Below are 24332 nucleotides of genomic sequence, written 5' to 3' on the forward strand. Positions count from 1 at the left end.
AAAAAATACACATGAACTGAGTGAGGCTAATAATTTTTTTTTTTTTTACCAATGTTACCCAGGCAATGAATGACTCTACTCAAATTCCAATGCTCTATAATCTTTCCTCTTTACTATGTATCAACTCATCCCTCAGTCTCTACACCAAGACATCCCTGGGTTATCAGAGAAAATGAACTATTATTCTATATAAAAACCTGAAAAAGTGGCATTATGGTATAATTCAATAATATTAAAATAGGACACATGGGAAATACCAACAACCAACAGAAGGTATTAATAACTGTGGTTTGCCTCTATAAACAATCTTTTTCTGTAAGACATGCTCTAAGAAGGAAAGCCTTCTTTACAAGATTTACCTTTCAAATCCAGATTTTTGGCCCCATTGATAACCTGAGTGACCACCTTGGTGTCCACTTTCAGGCTGTGTGTGTTGCTATTATCCCGAGTGATGACGACATTGTGCCACTGGTTGTCATTCAGGGGACGGTCGCTGTTCCCTTTGATCACATTGGGACCATTCCCGAGGTCAAACACGTAGTGTATGTATCTAGGAAGGACAGAAAACACTCGATAGCATGAAGTTCCCTGAAGTGGTTTCATGGCAGTGTGTCAAGCTGACACTGAGGGCTTCAAATCTCCCATGCTAAACCAGTCTAAGGCAACAATCACTAAAGCTTGGCTTGGAGTTGTAAGAACAGTCACTACCTACTATGTCAGTCCTTATCATAATTTCATTTCCACAGAGTCTACTTCTCTAGCACTGCTACTATTTGAATACCACCCAGGCCAAGCAGTAGTGCAGGTGAAGCATACTAGAAGACAGCATTTAAATTCAGTCAGTCATGGATCTGGTTTGGTTTTGGTTGTGATTATTTTCCCATCCATAGTATTAAAATGTCTTGAAGAAAGGAAGGAGATTAAAACGTTGGGTATGTGAGCTATTGGCGGGACTGGAAATGCCTATACCTATTATATTTCTTAGTATAAATTGATGGTTGCACTTAGTGTTACTCAAGAAATGGTTGCAACCCATGCCATAGTTCTCTTTTGCAAAACCCAAGCATTTAAAAACTGCCTATAGTTTTAAAGGGCTATATTTCGTAGTAAAAACCATTAACTTAATGGAAGATTTTTAAATGAGGTTATGATGGTCTCTTTTCTAGCCCTAATAATTTGTGGATCCTTATAACCAACGAGGATGCCTGCAGGAATGGACATGCAGGGCAAGCATGAACAAGTTTCCTCCTATTCACGGTTTATGCAAGGCTTGAAGGAAGGTACCCAGCATCGATTCAGTGGCCCCTCCCTTCCGCTTACCCCTTCACCAGTTCCACTGCAATGAAGTCATTGCCATCCCCACTATTGAAGAGGATGAAGCCATCAGCAGAGGTGGTCTTGAACTGGAAAAAGAGGTGCATGGAGGTGTAGGCCTGCAGGGTGGCGAGGCTCAGGTAGCTGCTCTTGGTCTTGAAGGTGACAGGATCAGCAATGATATTTCTCAGACCAAAGCGAGCCTTCAGCTCACAGTAATCAATGTCGCCATTTTTGCACAAGTCAATATAGAGTAAGCCATTAAACATAAGGCTCTGTAGGTGGCCGATGAAGCTGGAAGGAACCACGGAGATGTAACGCTTCTCAGTCATGATACCAGTTTCGATATTGTGGAACTCCAAGCGGGTATGGTCTCCCACCATCGTACCTACGCAAACCAGAGAAAAGGCCCATCAGGGAAAGTTACCACGTTTTATCAGAGAACTTCTATTAGATCTTGAAGGTAGAACCTGTATCCATTCAAAATATTTAGTTTTCTTGGTTTGGTTCCAGAAGCAAAATACTCCTGATAGTACACATGTGACATTACTTCAGTCAGGGTGCTAAGTACTGGCCCAGCCCAGCACAAACCTCTACATTCATATCCTCATGCAGCTGCTTAGAATGTCTTATCATATGACAGAAAACATGAGCCCCTGTGGGCAACGCAAGAAAAGATAAGACTTCCTTTTCTCCATGCAGCAAACATTTGAGTCCTAAACCCCACTGTAAACACACTGTTACCATAACTCTTGTGATGACACAATGAACAAGCCCAAGTATTCTCTACCAAATATTTCTTACCTTTTATAAAGAAATTCCACTCATATTCATGTCTGCCCCTAAATTGTCATTTACTTTTCTATTCGTAACATAATGTATCACTGGGAAGCCACCATTCATATTTGAAGCATGTGAATTAGAAGGAGCTATCCCTGGCCAGGACTAATTCCAAAGTCTGGGGAGAAGCCTGAGAATTTCCATTTCTAGTAGCTCCATGATAATGTTTATGTGAATGATGCAGGAGACAAACCTAGGGACCCTGGATTAACAGCAGCCCAATCTAACGCAGTTTTTGCTGGCACACCAAGGAAAAAGATGTGTTACACAAGTAAGACTTTCTTGGAGACAATGAATTGACCACAAACCCCAATGAAAACCACAATGCACAGAAAATATTTTTCAATCCTGACATCATTTGCGGGTCTAGCTCCAGCCAGACAAATCTGGCAAAAAAATTTTTTTAACTGTCTGGCAGCAGATTCCCTTTTATATGTAAGTATTTGAGTTTGGTTTCTTATATCTTCAGCTCAAAGAGTTTAACTAGTAAAATAAACTACTAGATCTGCTGTTACCTATTCTATCTGGAAATACTGAGTGATTAGGACATAGTAAAATGGGCTTGAAATCAATGTAGAGATTAGAAATTATTATAACAAAGAAAAAACATTGCTCATAAGGTCAGAGTAGAAGTGGGATACTCAGAGATTCCTAAAGAAACTAAAATTAGAAATTGCATTCAACCTACCCATACACTTCTATGTATCTTCCCCAAGATACCGTATTAAATATTACACTGACGCATGCATGCCCATGTTTGTATACCCAAGATTCATAATAGCTACATCTCGGAAGCACCATATATGTCCATGGAGAGTGTACTATTTATGCACAGCAGAGTACTACTCTACCCCAAAGAAGGATAAACTTGAGTCATCTGTAAGAAAATGGAATCACCTTGAAATCATAATGCTAAGCGAAACAAATCAGGTACACAAGCATAAGTATCAGTTTCTTTCATATGGGAAATCCAAAATACAAATAAAGAACAAAATAAAAGACAGATAATAACACCTAAAGATATAGATCTTTCTTAAATGGGAAGGGGATCAAGATATAGAAGGAGAGGGAAGGGACAGGAGGGAAAGAGGAAGAAAGAAGAAATGATATGTGTTATGCACATGAGCCAGCTCTACACAAGGAGTGTAGCATCAGATACTACAAACATACACTAATATAAACATTTTAAAATAAAACAAAATGTAACAAATTGTATTCTTTTGCCTCATGCTATTAGAGAGAGGAAAAGGCAGTCCCTTCCCTGTATTTCTTTGTTGTTAACTTCTTTGCTGAAGAAAGTCCACTAGCAAGACATGCTAGAGTCCTACTACTGTCTCTTTTACAACTTTGCAGAAGAAAAGGGTGACATAATAGGACAGATTAAGGATGACCAGCAAAGACATGCACAGCTGCATCCCCTTAAACTCCCTGCTCTGTTGCCTGAGCAAGGTACCACCCATGCTACTCCATTCATACAGTATCCCTGGAATGGGAATGGGGACAGACCTTGCTTCTTGCTTCTGTAGAGGATGGTTGTTCATCCTCATTTAGGCTCAAGTGAGCAGCTCTGCCTACCTCTGAGGTTTAGTAGATGGAAGCATATTTTAAAGACAGTATCCTCACTCGTGAAGTGGGATATGATTTGTATCTCTTTTCCTTCTCTGTTTATTAGCTCAGAATTCAACTGACAAAAGCAAGAATGTGTCTGATTGTGTCCCTTAAGCTGGAATCTGGGCAATTCAACCACATTATATCCTTGGAGACCCATAAAGATTTTGTCTCTGCAGGAGCAAAGTCACACCTGCAAGGAGTTACTCCTGAGCACTGAAGTCAGAACTGCATTTTATGAGCTTCTGTGTGGTATTTATTTTTTTATTTTAAAGAGAAAACAAGATAAAAATAACAATGAAACAGTTTCAAAACAAGTTAGTAGGACAGTTACAATAATTAATACATTGCACATTGTTGTTTTTGTCGTAGTTATTGTTTGGACAAGAAATCATGCCTATATCACGTACTGTGAATATCTATGTGACATTTTGACAATTTGTGACACATGATTCTCTTAATATACACAAAAATAAAGTAACAATATTGGTTAAAAATGCAGTTTTGTAGCTCAAAGTCAAAAATGCGAGCTACCATCATTTGATAATTATTGCATAAATTATTATTGAGAATTATTGCATAAAATGACTTAGGTTTGAAAACTACTCTGAAATTGACACTGCAAAGTAACATAACCTAAACCCACCTCTTTTGAAGCAACAAAGTGACAAAAATAAACATTCAGTGTTAACTTCGCTATGGCTGTTAATACCAGGCACAGGGGCTGGGCAGGAGAATGATGGGAAGAGAGGTCAGAGTCATTCTGCAAAGGATCATGAACTAAAATGTGATGACGTTTACATCCATACTAGTTTATATCTTACTAATTTGTATTCATTATGAAAATGACGAACCGAGGATCATCCCTGGTGATTTGAAAAGATGGATCCTTGCATCAGAAAAGGAACCTAAGGAAATAATTTTAAAGTAAATTGGGAGCTGTTAGAGAAATTCTGTGAACCTAACCTTCAGGGTTGAGGTGTAAGGAAATTCTGCTGACTAGGATTTTCACTAGGAGATCAACTTGATAAAACAAGGGGAAAATTGTAAGGTGTTGATTGAGATAGAAGGGAAATGGAGGAAGGAGCTGGCTTAGTACAGACACAGTTAGGATTTAGGCTTCAAAGAAAAGCTTTAGCTAAGTCTGGGGTGATAAGGGAGAGGGCAATGTGGAGCCAATGAGAAAAGGAATGGAATCCACTAGTCGCTACAGGAGCCCATTTCCCTGTAAATGAAAAAAAAATTTTATATATATATATATATATATATATATATATATATATATTCTTACTATAATGAGAAACAACAAAAAGACAAAAGTTCTCCTTGCACCTGCTTTTGAATTTTAGAGGAAAGAGAAGTAACAAGATGAAAGATAACAAAGCAACACTGTGACTATCAACTATTCAACCATGCCTGACCCTGCGCTGACTACTGCCTAACAAATACCACATCACAATAAAACTACAGATGTTTAGCATTATCCTACACGAAAGGTGAGAGCATTTACCTCATAGAGATTAAGACGTTTGACCAGGATTTAAGCAAATATGTGGTAGATCCTCAAACTAAACCCAGATGTGTACATTCCAAAGCCCATACCTTTGTCTGTATATAGTACTGTCTGTGAAGAAAAATGTGACTCATTCCCCACATCACTGTCCAAGAAAAACAATAGCAGAATTTATCTCTTGAAATTTCCACGCAGAAACTGTTACAGTGAGTTCACCCTTCTTCCCCAAGGCCAAGGAATCATAAAGCCATTCCACCTAGTTCAGAGATAATACATTCAGTGCCTGCCCTAAGCAGTCTCACCGCCATGGCTCCTGTTCACATATTCACTCCCGTGTGTCACTGACAGCCAATAAGTCGTCTGTGGACTTATCCGTACAGGGATGAAGAATAAACCTATGGAAAATCTGAACCAAATTCAAGCTGTAGCTTCCCAAGAGCCCATAGAAGAGTGTGGATAAGCATATAATCTCTGGATTTACTCCCTGCGTATGCAATCCCAACTCCACAACTTCTAAACTGGGTTACCCTGCGGGAGCTACTTAACATATCCATGCCTCAGTTTCCCCGTGTATGAAATCAGTATGAAGCTGTTAGGTTCAAATGTATCAGTGCATGTAAAATACTTAAAATTGTGCCTGGGAACTAAATTATGCACTATTAGTATTTGTGTGGCAATCAATTTTTTCCTTTCTCAGAAATGTTTTCATCGTTTTCCAGTTAATCACTCATTTTTTCTCTAATTAGGGTTCGAGTCTCTTTTAAGTGGGGTCCACTTTTAGCGCCCTCTATATGTCTCTTAGTGTACAGCAGAGGGCCCAGAGAAACAGCAGCAGCCCTGACATAGGATCCTATTAGAGACCTTAATTTGCAAGTCAGAGTCAGATCATCATTTCTCCACATAAGATTCCTAGTAAATTAATTAGTTAATTAGAGTTCAGCAAATTAATTAATTAATTAGATGACAGACTGATAAGAAAACTTGGCCTCTCTTGGCTTCCAATACAAGGGCAGAAGTCAAGAAAATATAGGCTTACAAAGTCTTAGTACACAACCCTCACATTTTGCTTATAATTCTCCAGCTCCCAACCCCCTTCCCCCAGGATATCAGCACTTTGTAAAAGTGTATGATATAAAATATGGTATTGTTTTGGAAAATTATTTAACCAAATACAGTTGAGAAACACTGCATTATTCATGGTTATCAGTATACGTTAGCATATTAAAGGATCCTAATAAGTCTTGGAATGAATAACTATTTCTGATCCAATAATTCCAAATCCTATTTTATCAACCGTTTTATTAACAGGAGAGAGAACTTGTTAATCAAAACTTTGAAAAATGACTTTTTCACAGCTTGGATAAAGGAGGAAGTAGTCAATCTGGACTAGAGTAGTGGAAAAAGGGGTGAATTTTTGTAGCTGTAAGAAGTGCTAGGTAGAGTGGATGCTTCATGCACCATTAGGCTGCTATTTGGTGGTGACTAACCCAAGTGAGGCATTCTTTTAATTTATTCTTAATAAAAGAAATCCACCCCAATCAATCAATCAATCCTTATTAACTGTCAACTGAACTTAATATGATTCCAAGAATACAATTACTGTATAATAAATGAAAAATACTGGGTTGATGAATATTTCTTTCCTTGCTTTTGATTTCCTGTACGTTTGACCTATTTTTTGCATCATTTCTACAAACTAGCTGAAAATTTGCCCCATGGGGGGACCTTAAGCAGCATGAATGGAATTACTAAGTAAACCAATAAGATGCTATTTAATAACCTGGGGACTGTGGTATTTTATTTTCATCCCTTGATTTTATGACTTTCATGAACTAAAATTAAAACTTCCAAATTCCTTATCACTCTAGAAAGCAACTCGAGGTTGTAGCTCATAAGCAAAATAATTTTTTCCTCTCTTAAACTGCTTTATCCTCGTAGCTGCTTTCTTCCATCAGCAGTGAAGTAGGGGGTCAGCCTGGAAATGAAAGAACTTCGTTAATTTCAAATATCAAATTACTGGATGACTTTGGCATTCTGTGGTTTAGCCCTGCTTTCTAATTATTAGTGGTAACAGAAAGCACAATTTATAATTTCCTTTATTCCAAAGATTCTATAAAAGAATAATGATCAAGACAGGGAACTACAATAATACCCTCAGTTAGCAATTCTTTATGACTGTACTTGCAGGGCATGCTATTTTTCAAGGAAAATGAAAAGAACTCATTGCAGAGAGAGACAGAGAGAGAGAGAGAGAGAGAGAGAGAGAGAGAGAGAGACTGTGGTGATGGTGCCACCTGGTGGTTGCAGTTGAAAACATGCTCTGAATCCTTTATCCTGGGATTTACCCCAAACCAGAGGAAATAGCAAGGGACATGGAACTCACTACAGCCTTTGCAGGCTTCAGTCTGCACTAACAGCTCAGGGGGATTTCTTGAATAATTAATTCAGGTTGATGATGAGTTTTAAACATTTTTATCATTCATTTCGTGAAACTAAGTTACCCTTCAGGCACGAAGACTAGAAGCCATATCTCCCATCTGTTTGTACATCACCACTAAGTTATTCCATATGTAGTAGGATATTTGATGTGGCCCTGGCTCCCTTCATTTTTGGAGAGAGAAAAGGAGTGTTGTGGTTTGCATTCTTAAATGCATTCCCCACTTCACCCTAATCCATCTCACTATGTTTTTTCATTTCCTTATGATGTAAAGAAAGTAAGTTGATTTTTTGAAATCACACAGACATAAATCTGAGGCTTAATTAAGCAATTCTCTAAGTTTTATGTTCTTGTTCTTTCAAATGACAATAAAAAACATTTATTTTGAAAGATTTCATTGAATTATGGAAGATTAAAGGACCTGGTGTGAGGAAGACAGCTAACATGGTATCTCATGCCTGCTGCACATATGCTCTATCCACAGGCTGGCTTTCTCTACTCACACACACACAAGCACACCCACACTCACAGGGGTGCACACACACACATTCCATAATTCCTCATTCTCAAACTATAGACACTCAGGCTCATGAATATAAAATCAAATTATAGAGGACCCCAAGTCACTGAACATTTATGCTGGCAGGAACCTTAGAAGTAACAAAAGTGTAGGTTTAAATATGATAAAATAAAGAAAAAGAGCTTTACTATATCTACCTAAAAGGCATAAAGCAATTGAGTAGCGATGATTGTATTAAACCCCAGGGCTCCTGACGTAACTTGACTGACTTATTGCAGAAGACACTGTAGAAACGGGTTGGGCCACTCACAGAATTGCACATGCCTATGAACGACAAGTAGATTCCCAACATCTTTCAGAGAGTCAGTTAGGGCAGAAGTCAGATACAGGTGATGTTTCCCATGGTCCCTTCTGCCTCTCCAGGTTTTCTTTTCCCAGATGGGTACGAATTCTGCACATTATGCACTAGGATGTTACTAGACTTAGAATGCAGCATGTAACAAATCCGTTAAGCATGTCTTCTCTCCTCCCCTTAGACCTCGTCAATTTTACCCACCAATAAAATGTTGATTTTAGAACTACCTTCATAAATCTAATTTTGCTTTCAATTGCTTCTTTTGTTTTGATTGAAAATCTGAATCTAAACCCACCCAAATTAGAAATTCATAATTTATTGTTTTTCTATTTTCAAATTCTAGAGTCTTAGCTAATCAATTGCTTCACAATTTGAAGAAACAGGTATCACTGTGTTTTCTTTTTACCTTCTACAATGCTAACGTGTTGCTGACAAATACCAGGTTCTCAGAAAATACTTAAGCTGTGTGGGACTCTCAGTGTTTATGGGTATATGCACGGAGCCATTCAGTCATGTCTTCCTAAATGTAACTTCCACCTAGTAGAGATCTACTTGTTTATACATCACAGTATCCCCAGTTCTTCCTAAAACAGTGCTCAGTACAGAACAGGCACTCAGGTAATAATGACTAAATAAATGGAAAATTAATAAAGCCAAATCTTATCCAACACCTTTTAAGCATTATGTGGTTCCAGGCATTTGTGCAATAGTTTGAATGCCTGGGTTCTCCATTTGTCTCTACCAAAGAGTCCCTCATCACAGACAGAACGAACTTGCATAGTAAGATGACTGATAAATGATTTTGTAACTACTGAATAATAGAAGGATCTGTAAAACCCTACCCCTAGCCTGAAGACCTATACTCTGTGCCTATGGAGTACCATATGTATATTTATAGATGTCAGTAAATTCTAAATACAGATTTATGAAACATCTTGGGAAAATGCAGATTATTTTCTTAGTCTTTCCTGAAGTCATCCACAGAGAAGGTGATTTTTGACTTCTGTTAAGCAAAACAGAAAGTTTTCAAAATGAAATATCCAAGAGATTCAAGGGAGTTCGATGTCCCCTTGGCTGTACTCACCTTCAGCTACATCATCATCCACGGTTAACTTCAGGCTTTTCCCTCTTCGCACCACTCGAACTGTGTGCCACTCATTGTCATTGAGCTTCTGCCCCGCGTACAGGGTCTCAGGTCCTTTGCCTAAGGGCAGTGGTAGGTGCAAACGTTAGAATCAGTTCTCAAAGCAGTGTGCATGGAATCAGAGTTGTCAAAGCCACACTGATGCACATGACCCAGGACAATTCCATAGATTGGACCCCTCCCCCTAATCCACCTACCCAACTATAGTCCCAGAAGCAAAAGTCTCATTTCAAGTGCCAAGGACAATCACAAAGGCAATGAAGGAAATCAGTCTCCTGCTTCATCTGTGATACCAGGCTTTAAAATGCCAGTGGCACGATGTGAACATACATAGGAATAAGTAATCAGCTTTTGTTTGTTTCTCAAAGTCTAGAGTCAAATTAATTTCTTGAAGATATAGGAAATTCCTCATATTTATTTTAAAATCATATGATTATTTAGGCATGATACACCAGTCTGGCTTTTAGAAAGTATCCAACAATTAGATGAGAAAAGAACTCCACAACATATGCTGTCTAACTTGACATTTCTATTAATTAATCCATAGTCCTATCTGCATTCAGTGACCTCCAAAATCACAATAGAAATAATGTCAAAATTTAAATCCCATTGCAAGTAATGCTCCTGAAGGGAATATGAGGATCCCCAGATTTATTCCATTTTTTAGTCATCCTCCAAAATGATCCAAAGACCTACAATATGAAATAATGTAAAATTTCGTAACTGAAACTTCTAGTTTGAAAGAATGTTTCATATAAAGCATCATTAAGTAAAGGAATTAATTGTGTAGTCTCAAGAGATCTAAACTGGAGATGCACCAGACAAAATGCAAGTGCTTTCTCTGAAGGATCGGGGCAACAAGACATGTGGTACTTAATGGGAAAAGATGGCAAGACAGGCAGACAATGAGGCATAAGAATCCAGCTACTGCAGGGAAAAGACTGTCAGGTTACCTTAGAAAGATTGCCATCATTGAATGAAATATAAATTTGAAAGCAAAGAATGAACAGAATCAGAAGATTTAATCCAAATTTCTTTTTTTCTAAATGGAGAGCTGAGCCCACATGAAAATGCTGATTCAATATTTCTGGAATAATCATTCGATGTGCAGAAACCTGTATCTCTAAAAATGACTTAGGAAATAAGTGGAATATAGAGGTTCCTAAATATCCTTATGGATGCTACACATCTGAAGTACTTCTGATGAATTTGCATTGAATCTATCATATACAGAAAACACAGTCAGGTACAACACAGGTGTTTTAAGGAGTGTTTTTTAAATAATTAATATCTATACACATTTTATTGCTTTAGTAACCATTAAGGTCAATTTATTTCAATCTAAGTAATTTATCTCTCAATAACTACTCTCTCCTCTGTATCAAAAACTGAAGGCATTATGGACTGTATAGGAAAGAAAAAAAACCAGCATCATCTTCATGGAAATCTCTAGATAATTTAAAACTATACTTTTAAATTTTGAGTATTTAATATTCATATATCTGTTGTTTATAATGGTAGCTATTGAAGTCTAAGGGAATCTTCCTGTGAGCCAAACTTTAAAAAACATGGTGATGTTTCTTTTATATTTAATTTTTTTAAATGTACAGAAATCTGAGCATTTAGCAAAAAAATGTAAAACAGACATAAAAGATAGCCAGAATTGAGAATGGAGGCCATGAAATCAATCAATAAATCTTAGGAAAAATATTTTTGTAATAAACAGTCTCATATTCAATTTCAGTTCCTTTTTGTGACCATATTTGGCTTTAATATCATATACAAGTTATATATTATGAGATTTCCCTCACATTTTATCTCATTAGAAAGCACTGCTCATTATTTTCTTAAACTCGTGTCTAAGATAAACCTAACAATTACTTTTACAGCAGCAAGCTGAGAGGGTACTGGAAGAAAACAGGACCACATCCTGTGGATACTTTATAACAAGAACAGATGTTCTCAAAACAAACAAATCTGCTTTTGTGTTTTTATGCTTTTATCCTCTTTATTCTACATGCAAATGCTTCAATAAGAAAGAAGAAAGTAAGGAAGGATATAGAGGATATAGGCAGCGGAGGCAGAACTGTTACAGACACGGTCTGTTTGAAACATCTCCCATAAGGTGGCATCTGTTCCTACGCAATTTTTTGCACATCGCCTAATTTTTATGATTGGAGACAAGATAAGAGAAAGAATGAGAAAGACAAACACGGTCCATATGAGGACATTGCTGCATAATTGTCATAGTAGCTACAGAATTACAAAACAAGCTTTGTCTTAGCCCACTGTTTCTTAAATGTTGTTAACCTTTTATAAGTATTTTAGCACTTATGGTATCCTAGAAATGTTTATGGAGGTCAAGTTTAAACTTTTTTGTTTAAAAAGTTTGCTAAAAAGTCAAAACTGGCCTTGAATGTACCATGTAACCTACTTTTAGTATATGTGCTATCGAAGCAAGCACACACTATATAACCTAGGATGGCCTCAAACTTGCTATTCTCCTTTCTCAGCCTCCTACATGCTAGAATTATAGGAAAACACACTCATTTTAACACAATATTTAATTGTTTATTTGACTATAAAACTTAAGAGAACGTGAAAAACTAAAACTGTGAAAAACAGATACTTCTCACACCCTACCATGACCTACATTTGGTATCTCTAGCATCCTAATCCTCATTAGCTTGAGGAGAAAAGAAGGTCCACACCCATCTCATTAAAATGGCAGGCAACTTTATTCAATATTCATTTTCAAGCAAGAAATAACTAAGTCTCAGGGAGCGTTTGTGAAACTCTGAGCCTCCAGACATGAAAGGTCAATGTTATTTATTCTTACTCAAGCCAAAAGATCAACTGGTCCTACTAGAGAAAAAGGGATGTTCAAATTTAACTAGAAATACAGGCAAAGAGAAGGAAGGATGCTCATCTGGGACCCAAGCATGACTGGATTAACAAGTGATGCAGAATACAGACAGGCTGAATGTTGAAACAAAAACTGTTAGATTTTTCACGGCAGAAAGATCTAGAGGAGAGAAGATTTGCACTGGCAGGTTGAAGCAAAAGCCAGCATCAAGCAGATAATGAATATAAAGAGTTTGCCACTGTAAATGAGGACAGTTCAGGCAAGGAGAAGGAGTAAAGCTTTTCTTCACAGTCAAAAATTCAACTGGAACTGGTAAGGACTTAAAAGAATTTTTCAAAGCCATAAAATTTCTATCTTCTTTTTAATAATGTATAAAATAATCATCAGCAATTAGGTACATACTGGATGCATGTAAGATGCATTTCCTATTCTTTTCAGTTTAATAAGTATTAATCTCAATAAAACTTTTTGGTTCTCTTTAAGCTGTTTAGACCATGGCTGCTGGATCAAAATAGATAGAACTTATAAATTACCTTACAATCTTTAAGTTAAACATGAAGTGAAGACAGACATATCTGAAATAAAGGTGCAAAATCACACTAAGATACACATCTGCTAAGATACAGAAATTTCAGGACCCTAATTCCCTAGCACACTTACTCTCATAGTTTGAGGGGAAAAGAATAATATTAAAATTCTTAATACTGTAGAATAAAGAAGCTCAAGGAAACTTTTAAGGAATACGCAAATTCCCTTTCTATCTAGCCACATACTAAACTCACTAAGAATGCTTTGCTTCATGGAAGAAAGTCTAATTCTCTGATGAATGGGAATAGAGAACAAGGAATCATGTATGACACATATCAACTAAATTGTCTTTTTGACCTATATCCCACAGTAGCCCCATGGAAGTCAAATTTCCTTAAAATTCAGAACTAATAATAAAATAAAATGAACTAAAAATGAAATAAAACAGTAGGGGAAAAGCTGACTTTGAAAGAAAAATCATAGCTGACACCTTGGAGGAGAGGACACTCAGATATTTACAGACAGAAAATGAGAGAGGATAGTAAAAAATAGTATTTGAACATTACTAAGGACACACATCTGCACCAAGCAGACTTTAGGTTTTATTTTAACCTATTCAGGCTTTTTAAAACCAGACTGTCCATGCTACATAAATTTGTTATTCCCCCCAGGAGCGTTATAACAAGCAAAATTACAAGTTACCCCGCTATCCATTTATCAACATATTTCTAAGACCTGATCAAAGCAAGGAAACTAAATGGTTTTGCTCATACACAGGAAGTAGAAATTCCTTCCACCTGACACAAAGGAAAATTTCCAAAAGTGGATGAGGAGTATTTGAAAACTTACTTATTCAGATGTGGTTAGGGGAAACGGGGGCAATATCTGCATAGTAACTGTTACACTTTACCTGAATATCTTTTTTAATTATGCAAAAAAGAGACAAGGAAAAGTAAATTAAATTTCCTGTGGAATCATGTTTCACATGAATCAAAATTCCTACAATAGATTAAAACTTTTCAGTGGAATTTATTCCCCATTAATATACAGTGAGAGATGGATATAAATAATATCTACGTGGTATGAAAAATAGATGCTCAAAAGGACTGATTGCATTAGATTTCAAGAACACCAAAGATATTTATAAAGAGAAAACTTACCTTTATTTCCACCATCACCTTCAGTTAGGTTAGCTGAGCCATGATAAGCATTTTACCAAGCCCAAAACACCATAAATTTTTACCCTCTCCAGAAAGGGAGAACTACACAAGGAATTAGCAGAAAGAAAATAGAATGGGGCTAAAGAGCAGAAAAGAGACAGACAACTAGGCATAAAAAGTACTTTATTCTCTGGTTGCAAAATTTCAGGTTCTAATTGTTTCCTTTGAGTTCAAAAGATGCTGAGGAGGCATTTGGTTTGATTTAGATGGTATAAACCGCTAAATATTTTCATTAGACAAACCATTTTAAATCATGCTATTTTTAGAATCAATTTGACAAAGCATCATAACTAAATCATTTCTCACTTACTGGAGTTGAGTCCCAGGGAGAGATGCTGTGTTCCTACAACAGGTGTGGAAAGCCCAGGGAGCTTTGCACAACCTTCTGTTAAAACCTCTCCCAGTGAGCTGAGGAAAAGACAAGTAATGCAGCGGTCTAACTTGAGAACATGCACCATCCTGGAGGGTCTGCTTCTACTTAAAACTCAATAAATCACTACCAGTATTCATTCAACTTGAATAAGCAAAACCAGTGTGGAACCTGTATCTATAATATGTGCAACTATGGGCTTCCTGTCCATCTCCCTAGGGTTCATCCTCTCCTCTGCTTCTCCAGGACTAATACAACGTCATACTCACTCACCTGGAAGTGTGTCACACACACTATTCCTGTATTTAACAAATGGTAATTGAACACCAGAATGGGACCAGGATTCATTCCGGGTATGAAATATATATATATATATATATATATATATATATATATATATATATAAAACAAGGAAGTCCTGCACTTCTTACACACCCTACAGTCTAGTGGGGTCATAGAATCTGAAAGTAATACACAACGTAAGGATTATAACCTAAATTTAGAGTTGAGTTCTTTGTGAAAAACTATGGAAAAGCAATAGGAGAATTTGATGAAAAGTAGCTGAAGTAGAAAGCAGGAAGAGAGCATTGGCTACTTCATAGAATTTTCCAGAAAGGATTCATTGAGGTAATTTCTCAGTTCATACTCTGAGTACTTGGATGACAGGAGAGCTATTAAACAAGGAGTCAAAAAAGGTTTCTCTGAGGAAATATATTGAAGGGAGTCAACCATACAAAGTCCAGTGCCACAGTGACAGCAAAAACAGATGCTTGCCAGGAGCTGGGCATGTTATACAAACAGCATAAGCAAAGGAGGCTTTTAAAGCTGGAGCTTGTGTCTCAAAGAGAGACAGAGACATATAGAGACACACAGAGACAGAAAGAGGCAGAGAGAAAGGGAGAGAGACAGAGAGACAGAGACAGAGAGACAGACAGAAGAGAAGAAGCTGCTCACATGGAGAGAGGCCAGACCACATGAGACCTCATTATTATGTTAAAGGCCCTGAAAACTGGTCTAAAACCCAGCTGGAAGTTCTTGGAAGGTTTTAACCAATGGGATCATAAGAACGTTCTCTGCATCTCATGGGTACACTGGACTAAAAGAGGCTAATAATGGAAATAAGGCAATGTAATAGGAAAAGGCTAAATGCAGGAGGTAAATATACTGTAGAATGAGGAATAACAGTAGAAATTGAAGTGATGTGTACATAGTCATTGTACAAAAGAGAGGAAAAGAAAGTGCTCTAAACTATATAACTGCATGTATATTTAAGTGTATAAGATAGAAAATGATATCACAGAGTTTTATTGGATCATTGAACAGAACTGTTTGCAGTACCATTGTTGGAATGTCCACTCTACAAGCTTTAATTTTGTGACTTGAACAATTATTTTTAAGATGGCAATATGTAATCCATTAACTAGTGATTTCCTACTGTTCATTTTTTTCTTCTGTAAATCTGTATAACTTGTACCCTTTCACTTTTTTTTCTTTTCTCCTTAAATAAAAAAAAAAAAAGAAAAAGAAATTGAAGTGATGAAATTTGGTATATATCTTTGAAGTAGGATCCACAGCTCTTGGAGAACAGTTTGAGAGGAAGACTGGGAGGCTTCCTCTGGAGAGGGAGCAGGAAGGGGAAAGACGGAAACCAGTGCTGGTCCCTAGGTTTTAGTTTGAGAATCTGAGTGGATATAGACAAACTCAGCCAGTAAGGGGAAAAATCCAGAAAAGTGAATTCACCACTGACCTTATTAGTCAAAAGGGTTTACTCCTGTTACTGAGGCTTCTGACCCAACATTAGTCATTGTTTATAACAGCTTTCAGAGGCTTTCTACTCTTCGGCTGTGTGTTAGATTTAGTGCTTACCTGATTTTTTTTTTTTTAATACAGTAGGCCACCACTCTCTGTTGATTGGTATATGTTACTACAATTTTCCTGCTTTTATCCTTCCCTTCCTCCATCCTTTACCTCCCTTCCCATCTTTTCTTTTTCCTTCTCCCTTTTTCATTCTACTTTTCAGCATGGTTTCTGATATGTACTGTTATCAATCCCTCAGAACTGGAACGAGGAGGACCCCTAACAATAGCAAAGCAAACACAAGCAGCCCATTGTATAAGATCTCTAAGTTGTGGCCACAGGGCAAAATGAATCTATTCATCTCAGCTAGGAAAATGAAGCAACTCAATTTTGAAATGGAATGAATCTGAGAGATATATTTCCAGAAGAATAAAGGACTCTTTAAAAGATGAAAAGGAATCGTGCCCCCAATTTACTGCCAAACCTCTACCTTAAGCCATAAATTTAGAGCAGGCTCAGCAGGGGTGGGCTGAAGGCACTTTCAAGATTTCTTGTGATAATCTCTCTCCAATTTTCAGAAGATGGGAGCAATTTGCTCAGTGATAAGCACAGAGATCCTTTTGTGGATATTGTTTTTGTTCCTTGTTTATAAAATAACTTTATGCAATATACTGGAATGATTTCCACTTTCATTAAATTAAATTAGGAAATTAAAGCCTGTTTTCTTATGAAATGACTCTTTGGTATCAACAAGTAGGATGAAAAATATATATCCAATTTTCAGTGGAAAGGTATACTAAAATACATTAGCCACCCTTCACTGGTTTTATAATCTTCCTCCTTCCATTCCTTCTCAGCCTTTTCTGATTCTCCTGGCAAACAGCATTCACTTATCCATCGTTCAACTGTGCTTTACTTCTCAAATGATCACACTGTCCCTTATACTGCAGATTTCTTTTTTGAATTCAATTCTGTGTCCTCCGAAGGAAAATAAACTACGTTTATAATCTCCAGAAACTAAGCACAGCTCCTGGTACCAAAAAGGTGCTCTATATTTTGGGGAAAAACCCCACAATAATGAGTAGAAGATCATAAATAAACAGATAGTTTAAAGGATGGAGAAGAAGGTGTCACAGGATCAAACAGGGGCCGCCTCCTGCATTTGATCAACAGGCTGGATCAGATAAATTCAAGAAGGCATTCAATACAATAATAAATACTTGTAGCTGAATTAATAGTCAAACACATTGAAATGGATGAATAAATAAATGAAAGTAAACGTAATGAGGGGCGAAGAAAAGGGAGGGATGCAGAAGAGAGCTACATCTTACATTTTGGCAGCAGAGTGAATTAGACAATTCTGGAGGTAAAATATACCAGTCAAGGGTTATAAAATATAAATGAAATTAAGTCATTACTTTTCCTTTTAAATACATTGTTCCCGGCTAGAAGAAAATACAGCATTCTGGAAAACTAATAATTGAGTGGAAGTAACATATACAAAGTGGGTGGTACCAGTTGCTTTGCTCTGCATATATTATCTTACTTAGTTTTATGAAGCCAATATTTTATTTTATTTTATGTTGTTGGTTGGTACCAGGGATTGAACGCATGACCTCGCAGCACTTGCCAGGTAGGCATTTGTGCCACTGAGCTAAACTTCCAACCTTGAAGCCAATATTTTAAACCCACGCTTTACAAATCAAGACACAGACCAAACATAGTAATCTGTCAAGGTCACACAGCTTGCTCAGTGATAAACAGAAAGATTCCTTTGAGACTACTGCTTTAGCTCCTTCTTTATAAAATAACTTTATGTAATATATGGGAATATTTTCCACCTTTGTTATAGTATGATTAACAGAATTTAGGACTTTCTGATGATTTAAGTGATTATAGTGCTTTAGATTCTTTCCTAAACATCAGTCACTCTGTCTACAAAATTCCTTCATTAAATTGTGTTTGTTCTCATAGCTTCTATATGTTTCATCCCTTGGGTTGTCCAGTCTAGGAATCTGAAAAGTAAGATGAGACAGCTTAAAGAACAGAAGGAAATGAAGGACATACTACTAAATACAGTATTAAACAGAATGTCTATTTTAGGGCGGTGATGAAAAATAGTGCCCATTTTTAAAAATGTATTTTCAAGAATAAACTGCAGGCCTAGCATTTATGATCTACTAATAAATTCAAAAGAAGTTAAATGTGTAGAGTAGAAATGAAATTGAAGGTGAAAAATGTCATCATGTTTGTGTACACTTGCAACTGATTCCTTTGGTGTCTGGCCGCACGTCCCCTCAGCAAATTCAGGTTTCAGTCACAGCAACAGGTAGCAGTACTGTGAGCTCAGCCATGGTCTGGTGGTCCCTAACCTCAAACAGGACCAGATCATGGATGCCCTCCCTACTGCAAGAAGGTACAAACAAGAAGTTAAGGCAGGGAAGACTGTCGAAATATAGGTAGGTAGAACTAATGGATGAGTACCCCAACGTACTGTATTTGGGTAAGAAATCTTAGGCGGCAGCCATGGGAATATCTGTAGCTCCCCCACTCCACAGTACTCACAGCACGAGCCTTGGAAGTCTCACTCACTCTGCTGTTATATCTGCACCGCTCAGCGTCCTCACCCCTTCACTGATTTTGAGATCTATTCCCAAATCTCTAACCCAAGCCCATGTCACATATTCCACTATCAAAGGAACATAATTTGTCTTAACATGAATTAAGACAACATAATACTTTTCCCATGCAGTAACTCAAATGCTAACAACCCAACAAGGTAAGTAATAGCATTTGCTTAAGATAAGCTTCAGTAAATGACTTATCCAAGACAACAAGACCATTAAATTGTGAGATTAGAGTCCAGATTTCCTGACACCATATGTGGAGATCTTGCTAATTAACCTAGACACTAGTGTCCAGGTCTAGGTTAACTAGCAAGCAGTTCCAGGGTCAGGGGATACTAGTCTGTTATCAGCACTCAGTGCACACTGAGGTGCTATGGTTGTAAATTACCAAAATCTAACCAGCTCCTGACTTTATGAGGAAGTAGCAGAGATCTCTAAGTGCAATCCCCATGCCTCTCCACTGACCATGATGAAGGACGTCTGAAATCACCATCAATCCTAAATAACCTGGGTTTATTCATGATAGAAACTTCATGCAGGTGTGGGATTTGGAGATACAATTTTGATATATAAAGTACCTTTGGGATCTGTATGATGCTAAATAATTACCATGTCTTATATTAGAAATTTTACTTTAGAAAAAAGATCTATATTCACAGGATTTAAAGTATTCCAAGACAAGGAAGTTGTGAAGATGGCATTTCCAGATCGATCTCCATGTTTGAAGCATTTCCTTCCCAAAATACAAACTACACTCTAAAGTTAGAATGGGAAAAGAGAGATACTTATAGCCTACTTCTTTTGAATGATAATCGCAAGGTCTATGGACTTGGGAGCTTATGATACAGGCACTTGCTATGTGAAATGGTCATCTCCCATCCTACTGTTTGGTTTATGAAATTCAGGAGGCTATTAGCAGAACTATGACTTAATACTGGTTATAGTCCATCAAGACGGTAATCTTCCTCCTTCCCAAAATAATATGTATGTAGGTTTGAAAACACAAGAAATTATAGGACATCATCTTACTAGAAACGTGATCTCTTTATAGTGCCCTAAATGCACTAAAATTAAACTTGCAAGACAAGCATAGAGTAGAAAAAAATTAAAACCAGGAATCACCAACACAGCTAAAGGAACAGTATCTTAATCCAAATGTATTTGCCCCCACTTACATAAGCCTTAAATGTGCTGGTTCCAAACACAGGATTGTCACCAGGGCCAAGGATGCAAACAGATATCTTGGCTACTGTGACTTATTTCTTTGTGCTGTCTTTTTGTATCTTCATTTGACACTCTGAGCACAGCATGGCAGCAAACTTTAGACTGCTGAGTGTTTTACCAAGGCACCTGGAATTCTTAAGTAAGCCAGGAGCACCAGGCAAAAGAAAATCATTCCTGTAAAATTAGTGCCCCTTCCCGGGTTGTATTAAGGAAGATGAGTTCAATTCATAAGTTCAGAAGATAGTGTTTGGACACTTTAGGAGAAAATGGGAGTTAAAAAGGTGAAAAAGAAACACTACTGTTCTCAAGGAGGCTCCGGGCTACTTGGGAAGTTGCACAAAACCCCAATGCCGATGCGGGTGCATCTGGTTCAGAGAGTGCACCAGGTGTACTGCTAAGAGGGTGCTTAGTCCATCTGAAAGACTAAGTCATAGACTCTTCCTCTCTTCACATTGTTCACCTAAGATTGCACAGAACCTATCTTGCATTGACAAAGATCTCCAGTTCGTGTCTTTCTCAACTCTTAAGAGCACTGTAGTTGACCTGCGCACTAGGTTCTCTAAGCTAAGAGTAAATGAATAATTATATTGTCATACTTACCTTGTTAAAAATAGGTATTTTTACTCTCCTTACTGAGGACTTAGCACCAGATACCTTTCTGTATACTTTACATGTATTAATTTATTATTTACATCAGTTCTATAAGGTTGCTGTGTTTAACTGCACTATTAAAAGTTATTTGTTATCTCTTCTTATAAGCATCTTCTTAATAAGTCTGTCTCTTCTAGAGAATTTTACTTCCTGTTCCATGGTTTCAGGTATTTTTGGTTGGTTGATGTTTTTGGTTCTTGTGTTTTCATTTTGAGACAGGGTCTCAATACATACTTCAGGCTGGTTTTGAACACTGGGGTCCCAGGCTGGCCTCAAACTAGGTGGTGATCCTCCTGCTTCAGCCTCCTAAGGGTGGGGATTACAGATGTACACTACCACTCCTGTTGTATTTCAGGTGTTTTGTATAACTTGACTCATAGCCAAGGAAACATAAACAGAAATGGCTCGGGCCACTTAGAAGGTTTAAAGCCATCATGTAGTTCTGTTAGCTTTCTTTTGCCTTTGTCATGAATGCAAGATGTAACAGGTTAGGGCTACTTCTTCAGCCAAGATCCAGAAATCAGAAAGACATGAAGCAGCATGGTCACAGGACCATGATGGACATTATCATGATTGGGAAGTAAACCTCTGCAATGACTGAAGGAAAGTACTACTCACTGCAATATAAAGGAGCCAAGCTGACTGATACACAGCTCTTCTTATATCCATCTTTTACCCTTGAGGCAACCGAGGCAGGAAGAAGTTCAATCAATTGTCCAAGTTGACATAAATGTTGGAATTTCAACCTCAACAGCCCAGTGCTGTTTTTGCCTTACCTACCACACTACACAGCCTCAGACAGCCAGGAGGTGCTCAAAGGATGGGTAAAATATGCAAATATTAAGCCTGAAAGTAAAATACTCTGCACATGACCTACAGGATAAAGAACACAAGGCTGTCAAATCAGTATATATTCTATGGCTTTAATTTCTGAGTGGATAGGAGATAAAGAAAGGCAGAGAAGAGAAAGGAAGCAAAATAAAAAAGACAAGAGAGAAACCTACAGAGAAAATGACAGGGAAGAAAATGGATTAGGAGAAATCTCATTATTTGTCAAATTGCTCAGAGGTAAATCTCTCTTCTGAAATATAAAACTCTTAAGGTTTTTATCTTTAAAATGCTGCCAGAACACGGAACACAAAAATGTTTCGAGTCATGTACTCTGGGAACAATCTGGTTACTTTTCACTATAATAAAGTCCTCTGAGATGAACACAGAGAGGCAAGTGATACACTTAACTTGCAGAGAGGGTGTTATCTACATGTGTAGGATAACCCTGCACTTTTAACTTTCAGATTGTTCAAAGAACTTTGCAAGTAATCTAGGCCACTAATTCTCACCTTTCAAATTCCCTAAGAAGGATACATAGATCATGTGAAGAATTTGGATTCTAAGGTTCCAGTCTCTTTGTGTTTGACTCAGATCCAAGATGAGTTTAATGAAGTGACATCTTCACAAGCTCCCTAGTGTTCCTGATACAAATTGTATGAGGTGCTTGGGTTGTTGTAGCAGAGTGACACGAATATGGTAGCATATAACAACACAAATGTCTTCTTGTGCAGTTCTAAAAGCCAGAAGTCTGAAGTCAAAGTATCATCAAAATCATGAAGACTCCTGGGAAGGATTTTTCTTCTATTCTTCCTAGTTCTTGGTGGCTGCTGGACATCCCTGGTATTTCTTGGCTATTAGCTGCACCACTACAATCTCTACCTCCACTTCCCAAAGCCTTCTTCTCTGAATAATGTCTGCTGATAAGGAGACCAGCCACTCATTTTAGGGCCAATTCTTATTAAATATGAGCTCATCTGTACTAATTATATTTTCAGAAGCCCTACTTATAAATAAGATCTCACTCTGAGCTTCTGGGTAGACAAGAATAAGGAGACACCAACCCCACTATATAAATGATTCTCGGACCACACTTTGAGAAAAAGAATCCTAATTTTTTTTTTACTGATGTAAATTCTGAGACCTGTGTCATGTGGAAAGAATCCTCATGACCACATAAATACACCTGGATCTAACTCCAGTTCCAGTGCTCTTTGAAAAATAATTTATGACCTATGGTTCCACAGAGATCTTTAAAATCTTTGAGATTTTTTAATACATCTCAGAAGAAATTAAGTCAAGAGCTTTAATGGGCTCCATTCTATTATCAAATATTCACTTGCCTATTCCAATTTTGATACTTCTCAAATGTCAATTTGGATCAATTTCTGTTCTACAGTGTTTTTTTTTTTTCCTAACCCAACCTATAACTCACAGGGAAACTCTTGGATGACTTTTTCATCAAAATCTGCCATTCTCTCACTGTTGACTTCCTGAACAGGTCCCTCATGACCATTTCATAGTGCTGTAACCGAATCTTCAATCATCCATATCCGTAGCTAGGTTGGAAACACTAAAATCTGAAAAGAAAACTTTAACCTCTACATTTATGCACTCAGGGGTTGCTTGTTAAATTGATACACAAAATCTCTTCTTCACATCCATTAACTAAATCCAAAGCTTTCTTTCCACTACCAAAGTGTGGGCTGGCTCAGCCTGTCCAAGATGAAATTCCCTTCTCCCTTCCTCTTTCTTCTACAGTCTTCAAAATCATTTTATTTAATAATCTTTCGCCTTTCCTTTATCTGCAGATTTTCTGTTAGCTCCTTTCTTTAGGTACTTTTAACCACCTAATTGCAGAAGTCCTCATTTTGACTTTGCCCCTTCTTGCTTTTCACAGTTCCTGACACTTTACAGTGCTGTGCACTATACATTTTATTATCTTGGACTCCAGTTACCCAGTCACTGCTACTGAGTGTTTATCCTTTGACCTATAAGTTGTCCCCACCAATCTTTGAACAGTTATTTCTTCCCTCTGCTACTCTAGCTCTCAATATTACCAGAACATGCCAGAGATGACACAGAATTTCCAGGATGAAAAGCTATGAATCCGCAGTGAGAATAAGGCACATAGTCTCTGCCACACTTTATTTTGGGGCTTAATATTTAATCTTCAAAACATGTGAAGCAAGCACTGTTAGCCTAAATAGGCTAACAGATGATAAAGTAATAAAGGAGGATGTTAAATTATCTTATCAAAGGCAACTTAGCTCATGAAGACTCAAGGCCAGGTTTGCCTGAGTGCCAAGCCTTCCATGATTATACTGCATCACATTCCGGATGACTGATAAAAGTGTGAATGGTGGGTAGGACTTAAGAACAGGCCTACGCGACCAGTGTTGCTTCTGAGGGTGAAAAAGAGGAGATTTGTGTCAAGTGACCTAGTAAAGAAAGGAAAGATACTTCTTTATACCAACACTCAGGCTGGGT

General features: G+C 37.4%; 1 protein-coding gene across 45 annotated transcripts in view; it reads right to left on the reverse strand.

Annotated features, from left to right (window-relative positions):
* The window catches only part of Nrxn3 (neurexin 3), a 1541537-nt gene that overhangs the window by 780234 nt on the left and 736971 nt on the right, over positions 1–24332 (reverse strand). For all 45 annotated transcript variants that reach the window (XM_063240987.1, XM_063240986.1, XM_063240985.1 and 42 more), the window contains 3 exons: positions 9672–9791; positions 1321–1702; positions 360–550 (listed from right to left, as the gene is read on the reverse strand). In XM_063240987.1, the coding sequence (XP_063097057.1) occupies positions 360–550; positions 1321–1702; positions 9672–9791 (693 nt within the window). The remainder of the gene's footprint in view (positions 1–359; positions 551–1320; positions 1703–9671; positions 9792–24332) is intronic.

Source organism: Cavia porcellus, unplaced genomic scaffold, assembly GCF_034190915.1.
Source record: "Cavia porcellus strain 051 isolate PalLab524CR breed Dunkin Hartley unplaced genomic scaffold, mCavPor4.1 scaffold_31, whole genome shotgun sequence".
NCBI lineage: Eukaryota > Metazoa > Chordata > Mammalia > Rodentia > Caviidae > Cavia > Cavia porcellus.